Below are 13,532 nucleotides of genomic sequence, written 5' to 3' on the forward strand. Positions count from 1 at the left end.
CACTGTCCTTTGTTCAAATAGAATTCTATCAATTCCTCTAACATGTGGAAAACCATGTTAATCTACTTTTCTAATTAACCATACCCAAGCCTTTCAGTCTGTGAAGACATAATCTGAAGTCTACTTGTCCAAATTGCAGGCAGAACACCAAACAAGGAGAAATAGCTTCAGAAATCTACTCCATTATCCAAAAGGTGACAAATGACAACTAAACTTCCAGGATGCTCATTGCATCACCACTGCTCTACAGCTGGTTCCATGGAAGCATGGAGTTTCCACCAACATACCAGCTACCACCCACAAGGCCGCATCCTCCTACCTACCCAGCATGGTAGAGAGACAGGGATTGTGACATAAGCAAATACCCTCAGACTGATATATGTAAATGCCAGCCTATGAGCTTCCTGGTAGGGACACCAGCTGTGAAGGCCTCATAACAGCCAACTTCTTGCAACTCTCAAGCTGACGGCCTCACAAATGGGAGGAAGGACTCCTCCACTGGAGAACTGATAGCAGTATTCTGGTAGAGGAGGCATCAAGAGTCCTGGGAGGCCGGTGGTAATCATGTAGGCGCCATGGAAACTGCCATGTGCGTTTGCTGTCCATGTTGTACATGGCAGAGATGTTGTCCTCAGTTATGCTCCTGTCTGTGCTGCAAGTTCATCTTCACCTCAGAGCGGAACTGCACCTGCTTCCCCTGCCCTTACAAAGATGAGCGGAACTGCCAGTTCTGCCACTGCACCTGTTCTGAGAGCCCCAACTGCCATTGGTGTTGCTGCTCTTGGGCCAATGATCCCAACTGTAAGTGCTGCTGCACAGCCAGCAGCAATCTCAAGTGCTACTACTATGAGAGCCGCTGCTGCCGCAATACTATCATCACTTTCCACAAGGGCCGCCTCAGGAGCATCCATACCTCGTAAGTGCCAGGCACCAGATGTGGGGCCACATTGGCTCATGAAAACTAGGGACCATTTGCCAGCTGTGAAGTCTACAGGGCAGGCCAGTGCGCCTCTGAGTTCATTTCTTTATCTAAAAGAAGGAGCCAAGAATTTTGTAGCAATTAATTGTATCCTAAATGGTCACTATGTATGTAGACCATGAGCTCCAAATCTAAGTGCCATTAACTATGTAAATGAGTACTTCACTCTTCTGAACTCCAACTCTCTCATCTGTACAAAACAGTAATAGCTAATACTTAGTGCTTAAGGAACTTGCCAGGCACTTCATGCATGACCCCAGCTAACCCCTCACCCTAAGTCCACTGTTTCCATGAGGAAACTGAGCCCTTGAGAAGTAAAGTAGCCCCAGGATCACACAGCTGGAAAGATGCAGAGTCAGGATTGGAACCTAAAATTTGGGATCTTAACTTTAAAATGCTGTATTGCAAAATGGAGACAATACCCCCCATGATATTGTAGATATAAGGATTAATGTATGTGCTTTGTAATCTGTATGTGATATAAAAATATAAATTGCTCTTTTTCTTCCTATGAACTCTTAATACCTGCAACATTTAATGGAAAAGTAAGAACTTCTATGGGGCACTTTGGACCCTGAGGACCATATAAATACCCCATACATCCATGAACTCCTACTACTTTCTTTTTCCCATCCAGAAGTCATAGTACTTAGGGTCTCAATTACTCATTTGGAGTGCTAACCCTTCATATCAGGTCCTACATTATCCTCACCTGCTCTACCAAACCAGTCTTTTTATGTCACACATGAGGGGAGTCTGAAGTAGTAAGAGCACACTTCTTAGAAGGGGAAAGATGACAGCACCATAAGATGACAGGATTAGAAGAGGCAGAAAAATGGAAGGCCAGTTTGAAGGCTTTCAAGCCTGGAAAAGCAATTCTGCGAGCAAAGGTTTGGTGAATTCAGGGGAAAGATATTATCCATCTTGCAATTAAACATTTAGTAGATGCTTCACAAACATAGCTCTCCACCCATGACCCTCTCATAGTGTTTGCATAAATAGGAAATCCAGGGATTCTTGATGCAAGTCTAGAAATCCTAAAGCATGGAAAATAGTGTCCATTCTCCTCTCTCAACTACCTCATTCTCTGTGCAAGAGCAACTGAACCTCTGAGCCCATTTCAATAGGAAAGGGATAAAATTGGTGCTTTAGGAAAATGCCTTAGGCTCAGTAGCTCCCCAACGTTATTGTGCATTGAAGTCACCTGGGGATCTTTTAAAATTACTGATGCCTGATCCCCACCCCCCCAAACATTGATTTTATTGGTCTGGGGTACCATCTGAGCATCTGAATTAATTAGAATCAACCCCCCCACCCCGCTTCCGGTGATTCTAATGTGCAGAATGGCCTGCAGGAGGCTAGGAGGGAAGCCAGGAGATTTGACAGGTGATATGGTAAGAATCCAGGTGCAAGAACAGGCCTGATTTTGGGAGAGAGAGGGGGCTGTGCAGAGGAGCAGAGACAGGATATCTCAGCAAGAAGATAAAAGCGCTGGGCTTGATGGCTGTTTTGAAATGGAACCATGGCCACTGAATGCCCCGTCCAAGCCTGAGGCTTTTGGAGGATGGGCAGGGATGCTACCACAAGTGTTAGGAAGTCGGCTCTGGGTGCTTTTCTTCAATCTGGCCTCTCTCCTGGCTTCTGACCCTCTGCCTCCCCTGCTTCTCATCACCACCTTCTGCTCAGCACCTTACTTGGCCTGCCTCACTCTGGTCTCATTCATCCCTCTCCATCTTAATCTTTTTCTCACTTCTTTTTTCACCTCTAACACAGCTCCCTAGGCCATTAATACCTGTCTCTTAGCCCTGAGACCTCTTTCTCATCCTCCAACACCTCCCTCCCCCCTTCTTCTTTCTTTTTTGTGAAAATGCTAGTTCATGAGCTTCCTAGTAGAGATACCTCCTGTGAAGGTCTCATAACAGCCTCTCTTTATATTATACCTTGATTCTCCAGGCCTTACTTTTTAAAGCAAACTAAAGTCCATCCAGGCACTACGTGGACAATTAACCTGTACCACCAGGTGATCCCTTCAGGACCCATGCAGGAATCTGGGAAAGCAGAGAGGAAATAGAGCTGAGAACATCGAGGCCAGCATGCCTAGAGCTCCCAGATCCCTAAGGGACAAATTTTCCAGGTGCCTTAATCTACACAGGGAGCATTCTCTGTCACCACAGGGCCACTCCATTCCAATATACTTAGGAAGCACCTGTGACTCTCAGGACTCAGACATAGGCTCCTGGCCAAGGGAGTGGGCAAGACAGAGACACATAAGGAATGCAAGAAGACAAAAGCAGAAAGGAACACAGCCGCATTGTCAAGATTAATATCCAAATATTATTATGCAAACAAAGGAGATAGCAATAGCAGCAAATTGTGTGCCTATTTACACCTCCATTCCCATAGCTAATTCATTTATTTTTATACACTGCATTTGCTGATTGTAAGTTCTTAGAACAGGCACTTGAATTTTACAAGTATGTTTTATGCCATAGCTCTTACGATTAAATATATGAAATCAGCCTCAGGCATTAGACAAATGGAGAGCCTTAACACACACAAATGAAACAGTAGAAGCACATACTTTTCACAGACTTGGCCACTATTTTCCTTTACTGTGATTTCTCTCCACTGCAGACATTAGCTGGCTAGTAGCAAAGGGGTGTAATTATAGTGGCCACATTTACTGAATGCTTACTATGTACCCGCAGTTAAGCACTTACATGGATTATCTTTTAGACTTTATAAAAACCTCACAAAGCAAGTAGTACTGTGAGCTTTGATTTATAGTTGAGAAAAGTGAACACGAGAGAGGTTTAAAAAAACATCTCAGAAGGTACAACGGTAAAGTGGTGCATTTTTATCACATGCATTCTGCCTCTAAAGCCCAGATCCATTACCATTACCTATTGCTCTGGTTGGCAGATCACACAGGTTCTAGGCTTGGCTCAGGTACAGACTTGCTCTGTGTTCCATCTATGTACAATAAATAATGTCAATGTCCTCCCGGGAAAAAAAAAAAAAAAAAACCACTAAGAACACACCTGTAGTTGGACAAGATTGAATTTATTGACTCATTGCAACAAGTGAGAACACAAAGCATGGGAAAGTGTAGGGTACCTTGAAAAGTTATTACAGGATTTGGGCTCATGTTAGGTGAGGACACGGGAGTAAATCTATTGAATACCTTAATAAATCTTATCTAGAAGGTAGGAAGAACAGAGTGACCCGAAAGTTGTTTAAAAAAAAAATCAACTAGGTTTTTTGGTTAAAAAAAAAATCAACCAGGATCGGGGGCTGTTGGGTCATTTTTGTGATTTAGACAACGTTCTTGTCAGAGTCCAAACATTATCAAGTGGTCTTGTTTCTGCTTTGATCCATCAAAGTCACAGAGTGGCCTTATCTGATATTGTGTTTTGATATTACCGATGTCCAACCGAACACCAAGGCCTAGCTGACAACGCCAGTCTCTGCTGCTTTTCCTTTGCTTAATAACAACAAGCAGTCTCAGCCTACTGGCTGTGTACCACGGACTGCTCTTAGTCTGTACAAGTATTAAACTCAATTTTAATCTTCTCAAGAAACTCTATGACATAGGAACTAATTTTATAACAAGGAAACAGGCTGAGAGGTTAACTGGCTTACCTGAGGTCACCCCGCTGAAAAATGGTGGAGACAGATTGAGAACGCAGGCACCTTGGCACCCAGCTCAGGCTCCTCACCACCACACTAGACTGCCCCTCAGGAACCAAGAGTTCTTTCAGAGGTAGAGAAGCAGAGCAAGCTCTTGAGCCTGCCTCCTGAAACCCTGCCTTTGCTTCTCCTTTCAGCTCCAAGACTGCCCTGCGCATTGGGAGCAGCGATACCCAGGTGGATGAAGTGAAGTCAATACCAGCCAACAGTCACCTGGTGAACCACCTCAATTGCCCCATGTGCAGCCGGCTGCGCCTGCACTCATTCATGCTGCCCTGCAACCACAGCCTGTGCGAGAAGTGCCTTCGGCAGCTGCAGAAGCACGCCGAGGTCACCGAGAACTTCTTCATCCTCATCTGCCCAGTGTGTGACCGCTCGCACTGCATGCCCTACAGCAACAAGATGCAGCTGCCCGAGAACTACCTGCGCGGGCGTCTCACCAAGCGCTACATGCAGCAGCACGGCTACCTCAAGTGGCGCTTTGACCGCTCCTCCGGGCCCATCCTCTGCCAGGTCTGCCGCAACAGGCGCATCGCTTACAAGCGCTGCATCACTTGCCGCCTCAACCTGTGCAACGACTGCCTCAAGGCCTTCCACTCGGATGTGGCCATGCAAGACCACGTCTTTGTGGACACCAGCGCCGAGGAACAGGACGAGAAGATCTGCATCCACCACCCATCCAGCCGCATCATCGAGTACTGCCGCAATGACAACGAATTGCTCTGCACCTTCTGCAAGTTCTCTTTCCACAATGGCCACGACACCATTAGCCTCATCGACGCCTGCTCCGAGAGGGCCGCCTCACTCTTCAGCGCCATCGCCAAGTTCAAAGCAGGTCCTCCCCTTTTCCACTCCTTCAGCCTAACTTCTAGTTCAGGAACACATGGGGAAGATGGCGTGGGGCAATCTGTTAAGTGAGTGCCTTAACAGATTCCACCTAGTGGAGCAATCAAGGCACCAGGAAACACTGTGCTACCCTTCAAGTCACTATCCTGGTGTGTGCTCCTGGCAACCACCACCAGCCACTTAAACTTCCCCGTGCCTTGCTTTTCTCACCTATGAAATAGGGGAATACTAGTGACCCCCTCACTGGGTTGCCATGAGGATTAAGTGAGTTCCTCTATGTAAAGCATGGAAAAAGTCATATGGCAAGTGCATAAAGATTCTATAATCTTGTTTATAATCTTCATGTCCTCAGGTCTCATTTTCTCCCTTGGAAAATGAGGACTTTGATCCTATAGTATACTGACATTCTGTGACATTCTAAGGTGTTCTGACACTGCTGGATCTCTTTGGTTTTCCTAAATGCGCAGGGGGAAAGAATTAAGTCAGTGCTGAGAATTATCTCAATGTTAAATTTCCCTCCATGAATTTTTTCCAAAACTTGCAGATGCCAAAGTAAATAAACTGGCAGCAAACATATAACAACAGGGACAACTCATAACTAGCCAATAGCATTCTAGTCAACAGCTTATTTCTCCTCTGCATGCTTGTTCATGGTGATTTGGTTGTTTTATATTGTTACATATAATATTGCTTTAAGTGAAATAATATTTCAATGATGGTTTCAGTGGTGGAACCAAGCATAATAATATTTCACCAGATTCAGCAAAGAGCCCATAATTTCTGGTTTCAGTGACAAAACCAAGTATAATAATATTTCACAGGATTCAACAAAGAGCCCCATAATTTCTGGGTATGTTTCTACCTGGTCAGACATGAGAATCCAAAAGATCCCTTTAGTGCCCTTTACCCCCCCAGGATTAGTTCCTTGTATAAAGGTCAACTTTACTCAGGCCTGTGGAGCACATTTTGTCTAATCTCAGTAATGCTACAGTATAGGCATTAAAAAGTCCTCCATGGATAAGACAACTGTGGTTCAAAAAAAAAATTAGGACAGGGAGCTAATAAGTGGCAGATGCAGTCTATTTGACTCCAGTGCCTATCATTAATTCCACAATATTCACTTGACAATCTACTTTGTGCTAAGCAGTGACCAGAATCTGAAGATGAAGAGATTGAAGGGGAGGGAAGGGGAACCACCACTACCATCCATGGTCTGTTTCATTAAGGAGTGGCCTACAGTCAGTTACCAAAGTGCACCAGATCAACCCAGGCCTTTCCCTTTGTCAGATCTGTTAGTCTCCATCATTCAGATAGGCCTACACATTTGGGAGGGAGGCAGCTTTTCCTTGAGCTGCACAGAAAGGTCCCATTGGATGTAAAGGTGGGTCAGAAACAGGCTTTGCTAATGACCACGTCACCCCGGACCTCTCAGTAGTAGCTTCAGGAATACCTTAATTTTTCTCAATTGCCACATACCTGGAAACCTTGCTTGTCAATTGACATTTATTTAATTTTGGAACCACCACCAGGGAAGACTTCATATTAAAGGAACACTGCAGGAACCACATTACCAAGAAAATGGTAGAACTGTTGGTTCCAAAAGGGTTTTCTGAAGGTGGGACTCACTGCCTCCCTAGGCCAGGGCTTGGCTGGATTCTTTGGGGCCTCAGCATGGCAAAGGCACTGCTGCCTACAGCCTACTGTGCCTTCCATCCCTCTGTAGGTAACCTTGTCCTTAATACATGAGAAACTTAGGATAGTTTTCTGAGTCCAGGGCACCTAAAATTTGAGCAGACAACAAAGCTCAATTCAAGGTGGGGGGAAAATGCCTGTCCAAATTCCAGGGAACCCAGCAGTAGGAAAGGGAAAAAGGGATAATTGGTAAATTAGATATTAGCTATAAGTAAAGAATTTAACCTTTCATCCTTGCTGAAGAAACAGACACACACAATTTTTTTAACCAGGGTTCAAACTTGTTCTTGAGCATTTGATTCACTTTTCTGGGAGGTACCATAAATTGGCATTCTAAACAGATCTCCAGGTTATTCAAAAGCCAGTGATCTGGGAATACACATTGAGAAACTGGGGGACCTAGAGAGAAGATCCAGTCTAGAAGTTTTACTAAAAGCTGATGCCCCTGTCCCATCCACACAGAGTAGCAGGCTCAGCAAGACAGACTTTTAAAAAACTCCTCATGTGATTCTATGGTGCAGCCAAGGTCGAGAACCACTGGAATAAAGGGAGCTCAAAAGTTTAGGTCCCTGCCACTTAAAATATGGTTCAAGGACCAGTAGCGTTGGCATCACCTGAGAGCTTGTTAGAAATGCAGAATCTCAGGACCCACCCCAGGCCTAGTGCATCAGAATCTGCATCTTTATCATGATCCCAGGAGATTCTCTGGGTTCGATTCTAAACCTCACTGAAAACTGCCTCGCCTGGCTTCCTGAGCCCCAATACAGGCCCATTGATTCAGAATCTTAGCAGATGAGTTCAAGAGAAGAGTTTTTTTTAACACTCTCTCAGGTTATTCTGGTACTCAGAGAGGGCTGAGAGCCACAGCTGAAGCAATTAAGACCCTAGTTTGAAGCTAGACAAATAGAATTAGGGACAGAGCCTAGTTTCTCCCATTTACCTGATGTGTAACACTGTGCAGTCACTTAACTTCCCTGGGCCTCAAGCTTTTTCATCTATAAGTGGAAACAATATCTTCATTGTAAGAAGATATATGTGATATATAATAATATATGGATCTGGTCCATAAAAAGTGTTTAATAAATAACAACTAGTTTTAAGTGTATTGCCTAAAAGAGACCTTGATTTGACTTTGCTTTAAAATCAGCTCTTGCAGAGGTTTCATATTTGTAGAGGTTTGGGGTGGGGACATTTCTGGCTTCCTCTGTCTTTTTTCTCCTCCTGGAGAGGCCTTTTTCCTCTCATCTAAGAAATTTTTATCCTGCTTCTCAGAACTTTGCTCTACATAAGCCTAATTAATCCCTAATACAGCAAGAAATTTCCTATGCAAGTATCTTTAACAGTAGGTAACTATTGAATAGTCAAAGAAAATAATGCACAAAGTAGAATTCTGGCTGCCATAGTCACAGTGCATTGGGGAGGGCAAGAAGCACTTCTCAGCACTGAAATCGCACCCTGGTAGTTTCCCTTTCAGTCTCACCTGCATCACCTCATCTTTTCTGAGCCAGTGTGAGGAAGGAGGTGGCAAGAAAACACTGGGGCTTCAGGGAGTTAGCCAGAGAGTGACACTGCTGGCATTCACCAATGAGATGTTAGAAGACAGGAAAGAACGGCTTTTACTCTACAAATACATTTGCTCACCTCTACACACCATACTCATAGTGGTAATGTGGTCCCTGTTCTCATGATCTGACAGAACACTAGGGTTTCCCATACTCCAGTGCACACCCTTGTTACAATGACCACCACTCACAGAAAGTCCAGCTTCCTATGAACCCAGGATAATGTTATGAACCAAGTACAAAAATAGCTAGTCATCCCCACTCCTGAGTAAAATTTGGTAAGGATTATTGCCCATCAATTCACTGAAGAGTTTACTTTTCATGAGAAGAAACTTACCTGTCACATAGGCCACAGAAGGTTGACATTCTTCAAATTGTTCCTTAATGCCTCAAATCCTTTAAAGCTAACAAAGGTATTCATTTCACCTTTCACATAGAGCTCATTTCACAGATAGAGATGCGCCACGTGCTTACCCCACCATAGCATCCTTCAACTGTAGTATCTTTGGATTTATTCATACCTTGAGCACAGATGCCCTCTCATAATCCTATCCATATCCTTAGTGCCTAAAAGATACATGGCATGTAACCGGACTTCAGTAAATGTTTGTTGAGTGACTGAGTGAACTTAAAATCCAAATACCATATGAGGGGACACAGGATAAATTGGTTTTCCTTGAAGTGTGACAGCAGACTCTTTTTTGAAAGGAGTGGGGGAATGGCAAAGAGAAGTGACATAGCTGAACCACAAGAGAGACAAAGTGGGGAAAAGGGCATGTAAGAGAGCACCTCAATGCAGGGAAGCTTTGCTGATTTCCCACTGTTGTATAGGGCTGGAGGCTTGGCGAATGATGCAAGATAACCTTTAGAAGTAGTCGGCAGAAACTTAGTTCTTCCTCTTACCACTGCAAAAGCTTAGGTTTCCTACAGGGAAAAGCAGGCACCAGTCACTTTGTGACTTCACCTCTTCTCAAGTCCAACTTGCAGACAATTGAAATCTGGTAAAAACCAATATCAAGGGTGGGCTTGAACTTCCAGTCTCAGACCCAAGGCCATAGGGATTACTGTTACAAGATAGAAATATCCCAGGGAAGGATCAGAGGGGGAAGAAGGGGAAGGGTGTATTAAGGAGGGCCAAATTCATTTCATAAACCTATTCTAGCCTGTTTCAGCCCAACTACAAGCGCCTTCCCTCCCTCTTCATTCACCTCCTTGGAGCCTAGGGTAATTTGTTCTAGTTTGCTACTGACTTTGACACCTGGGGAGACGAAAATTTTAAAAGTAACTAACTTGGCATTTTTGCAGTCCGATATGAAATTGATAATGACCTAATGGAATTCAACATCTTAAAAAACAGCTTTAAAGCTGACAAGGAGGCAAAGCGAAAAGAGATCAGAAATGGCTTCCTCAAGTTGCGCAGCATTCTTCAGGAGAAAGAGAAGATCATCATGGAGCAGATAGAGAATCTAGAAGTGTCCAGGCAGAAGGAAATTGAAAAATATGTGCATGTTACAACCATGAAAGTGAACGAGATGGATGGTCTGATCGCCTACTCCAAGGAAGCCCTGAAGGAGACTGGCCAGGTGGCATTCCTGCAGTCAGCCAAGATCCTGGTGGACCAGATCGAGGACGGCATCCAGACCACCTACAGGCCTGACCCACAGCTCCGGCTACACTCAATAAACTGCATGCCCTTGGACTTTGTTGAGCTTTCCAGTGCCATCCATGAGCTCTTCCCCACAGGGCCCAAGAAGGTACGCTCCTCAGGGGACTCGCTGCCCTCCCCCTACCCCGTGCACTCAGAAACAATGATTGCCAGGAAGGTCACTTTCAGCACCCACAGCCTCGGCAACCAGCAGATATACCAGCGAAGCTCCTCCATGTTGTCCTTCAGCAACACTGACAAGAAGGCCAAGGTGGGTCTGGAGGCCTGTGGGACAGCCCAGTCAGCCACCCCTGCCAAACCCACAGACGGCCTCTACACCTACTGGAGCGCTGGAGCAGACAGCCAGTCTATACAGAACAGCAGCAGCTTCCACAACTGGTACTCATTCAACGATGGCTCTGTGAAGACCCCAGGCCCAATTGTTATCTACCAGACTCTGGTGTACCCAAGAGCTGCCAAGGTAAGAAAGGTTCTGGGCCCGGGGGGAAGGGGGAGGGTGTGGGGCACAGAGTAGAAGTGAGTAGTCAGGAAAGGTTGCACTTACCTCTTTGACCTCTAGGATCTGGTCACTCAGATCTGCTCCTCTAGATTCTTTGTGGTCATCCCATTCAAAAGGGATAAGTTCCTGGCATCTTAAGTAACCCAAAATTAGCTTAAACCAAACAGTCAATATATTTAACTCATAGTTGTAAATATATCTGAAAGCCCTACCTCCACTGCAAAGGCAGCTTCTCAACTGAAAGAGAACCCAACTTGGGAACCAAAGTAATTTGAAGACACTACTTGGCAGTGTAATGTTTCCCAAAGGAAAGCCTGTAATAGAGACAGCACAGAAATTGTAGTTAGAAATGCAGGCTCCATTACCTATCAGCTGTTTCCCCTAAATTGCTACCTTTCCTAAAGCAAATATCCAGACTCTCTATGATTTGGAAAAATTGGGAGGATCATCCCCGATGAAATTTCAACTCTTCTGAGATTCAACCCGCCTTGAAGGGAGAGAGTGAAGAGTGGGGTCTCTCACAGACCTCTGTAAGTGCCATTGCCGGGCCTCAAGGGACATGACTTCCCTTTGACCCTCTTGACCTAACATGGACAACATGAACAAATGGCCTTTTCTTTAACATACTTTTCAAATCTAACTGAACCCATATTGAATTGTTTGTAGACCACTTTATTAAGGTTTATGGAGGAAAAAAAGTAACATGCAACTAAATATTCTACTAGAGTGCCTCTTTCCTCCTTCCTCTTGGATTTTTCCTGGAGTCAACCCATGGGCTGCTCCCATGTGGGAGAGTTCATCTTTTGTCTCCCATAATCTGAGAACACTCCCAAAGACTTTCAGATCCTTGAGTTCTCAAACATTGATGTGCATCTGGGGATCTTGTTAAAATGCAGATTCTATTTTAATAGGTTTCAATGGGGCCTGAGATTCTGGTTCTCACGAACTTCCAGGTACTGCCAATGCTGCCGTCTACAGACCACACTTTAGTATTAAGGATCTAACAAATGAAGGCCAGATACAGACCAAGATTTACTTTTCCATTCTCCTGACACATCACAGTCTATGTTTTATTGACTATAATTGACACAAAAAACAACCCATACTTTGCAAGATAGAACATTCCATGAGCTATCGACATGATGAAGTGTTTCTGCCCTTCACATAAGCAATGCCCATAACGGAGCAGCTGAACTACATTTCCAAATGATACTAGATCAGCAAGGCCTATCATGTATGCTTATTACCTCAAGGATAGCACTGGGTCTCATCTCCTTGACCAACTCAGACCTCTTGAGAAGTTGGCAGGATCTTGCTCTGGAGTCAGAGGATTGGTAGTATCTGCTCTATACCTGGGCATGGAAAATAGTCACCCCATGCCACCTATTAGTCATCCCTGATTAGCTCAAAAAAGGGACCAACGCAAAACAACTCAGTCAAGTCATTTGCTGTGGAAAGAGGACACCTAAACCTACTGCCAGACAGTGATATTTGATTTTAAAATATCATTGATTCATATTTTAGGATAATGGAATGGACTTCATACAGGAATCATAGTGCTTAGCAATGCAGAAGATTAAGTTTATGTTAACATCACTCAAATCTTTAGGATTTTAGCATAGAAAATATTCTAAAACTTAGTGTTGTACCTTTTCAATATGTATTGTTAATATCATAGAGATTTTTTAAACTCAGTTTAATTCTAGGAATTCCTTCCAAGAAAATTATTAAAAATTCAGACAAATATTTATGCCCAACAGTATTTATTGCAGCATTTATTTATTAGAGTATAAAATCGGAAACAACCTAAATGTTCAACTATAGAAGGATTAAATTATTTTGGGAAAAATTTCAAAGATGGTAGTTTACTGAATTTTTAATGATTTAGGAAAACATACAACATAAGTAAAAGAAAATAGAAATCAAAGCTACATAATCCAAGTTTTATATATAATATATATATATATGTTTGTGTGTGTGTGTGTGTGTGTGTGTTCTGAAATTGCAAAGAAATAATAATGAATTAACTGAATTGTGAGATTATGAGTGATGTTTATTTTCTTCCCCTCTATTTTTTGGTATTTTTCAAGCAGGAGGACAATTGTCACCTCCATGTCGACTGACAGTAACAGAACAGAAACCTTCTGTTTGCGAAACTCATTACAACCATCATGCCAGGCCTCATCACACAGCCTTCCAAGACTTGTGCATGGTCTAATTAAAAGCCCTCGGCAGCTACAGGGGATGGGGTCAGCTTAAACTCACCCCACAGATAGTCAACATCACATATCTTTAAGGGAAAGAAAGCTGAATGATGTATACTAGTACCACACCAGTATGTTCATTTCTTCCATAGGTTTACTGGACATGTCCAACAGAAGACGTGGACTCTTTTGAGATGGAATTCTATGAAGTCATCACTTCTCCTCCTAACAACGTACAAATGGAGCTCTGTGGACAAATTCGGGACATAATGCAGCAAAATCTGGAGCTCCACAACCTGACCCCCAACACAGAATACGTGTTTAAAGTTAGAGCCATCAATGATAATGGTCCTGGGCAATGGAGTGATATCTGCAAGGTATTGTGTACATTATT

The 13,532-nt window shown here is 43.7% G+C and overlaps 1 protein-coding gene and 1 long non-coding RNA gene across 7 annotated transcripts in view; one reads left to right on the top strand and one right to left on the bottom strand.

The window, feature by feature from the left end:
• Positions 1-321, bottom strand: part of LOC134739192 (uncharacterized) — a 158,507-nt gene extending 158,186 nt beyond the window's left edge. Inside the window, exon 1 of the long non-coding RNA XR_010125772.1 lies at positions 85-321. This is a non-coding gene — a long non-coding RNA (uncharacterized LOC134739192). The remainder of the gene's footprint in view (positions 1-84) is intronic.
• Positions 322-363: 42 nt separating this feature from the next.
• The window catches only part of TRIM42 (tripartite motif containing 42), a 67,585-nt gene continuing 54,416 nt past the window's right edge, over positions 364-13,532 (top strand). For 5 of the 6 annotated variants that reach the window (XR_008501414.1, XR_008501413.1, XR_008501415.1 and 2 more), the window contains exons 1-4: positions 370-916; positions 4,807-5,504; positions 10,075-10,895; positions 13,291-13,515. Coding sequence is in view for 3 of the 6 variants with exons in the window: in XM_054480138.1 (XP_054336113.1) it covers positions 576-916; positions 4,807-5,504; positions 10,075-10,895; positions 13,291-13,515 (2,085 nt within the window). In the remaining 3 variants the exon portion in view is untranslated. Of the gene's footprint in view, positions 917-4,806; positions 5,505-10,074; positions 10,896-13,290; positions 13,516-13,532 lie in introns of all 6 variants that reach the window. The other variant, XM_054480136.1, reaches the window with a different exon arrangement.

The sequence above is a fragment of the Pongo pygmaeus genome, chromosome 2, assembly GCF_028885625.2.
Source record: "Pongo pygmaeus isolate AG05252 chromosome 2, NHGRI_mPonPyg2-v2.0_pri, whole genome shotgun sequence".
Lineage (NCBI taxonomy): Eukaryota > Metazoa > Chordata > Mammalia > Primates > Hominidae > Pongo > Pongo pygmaeus.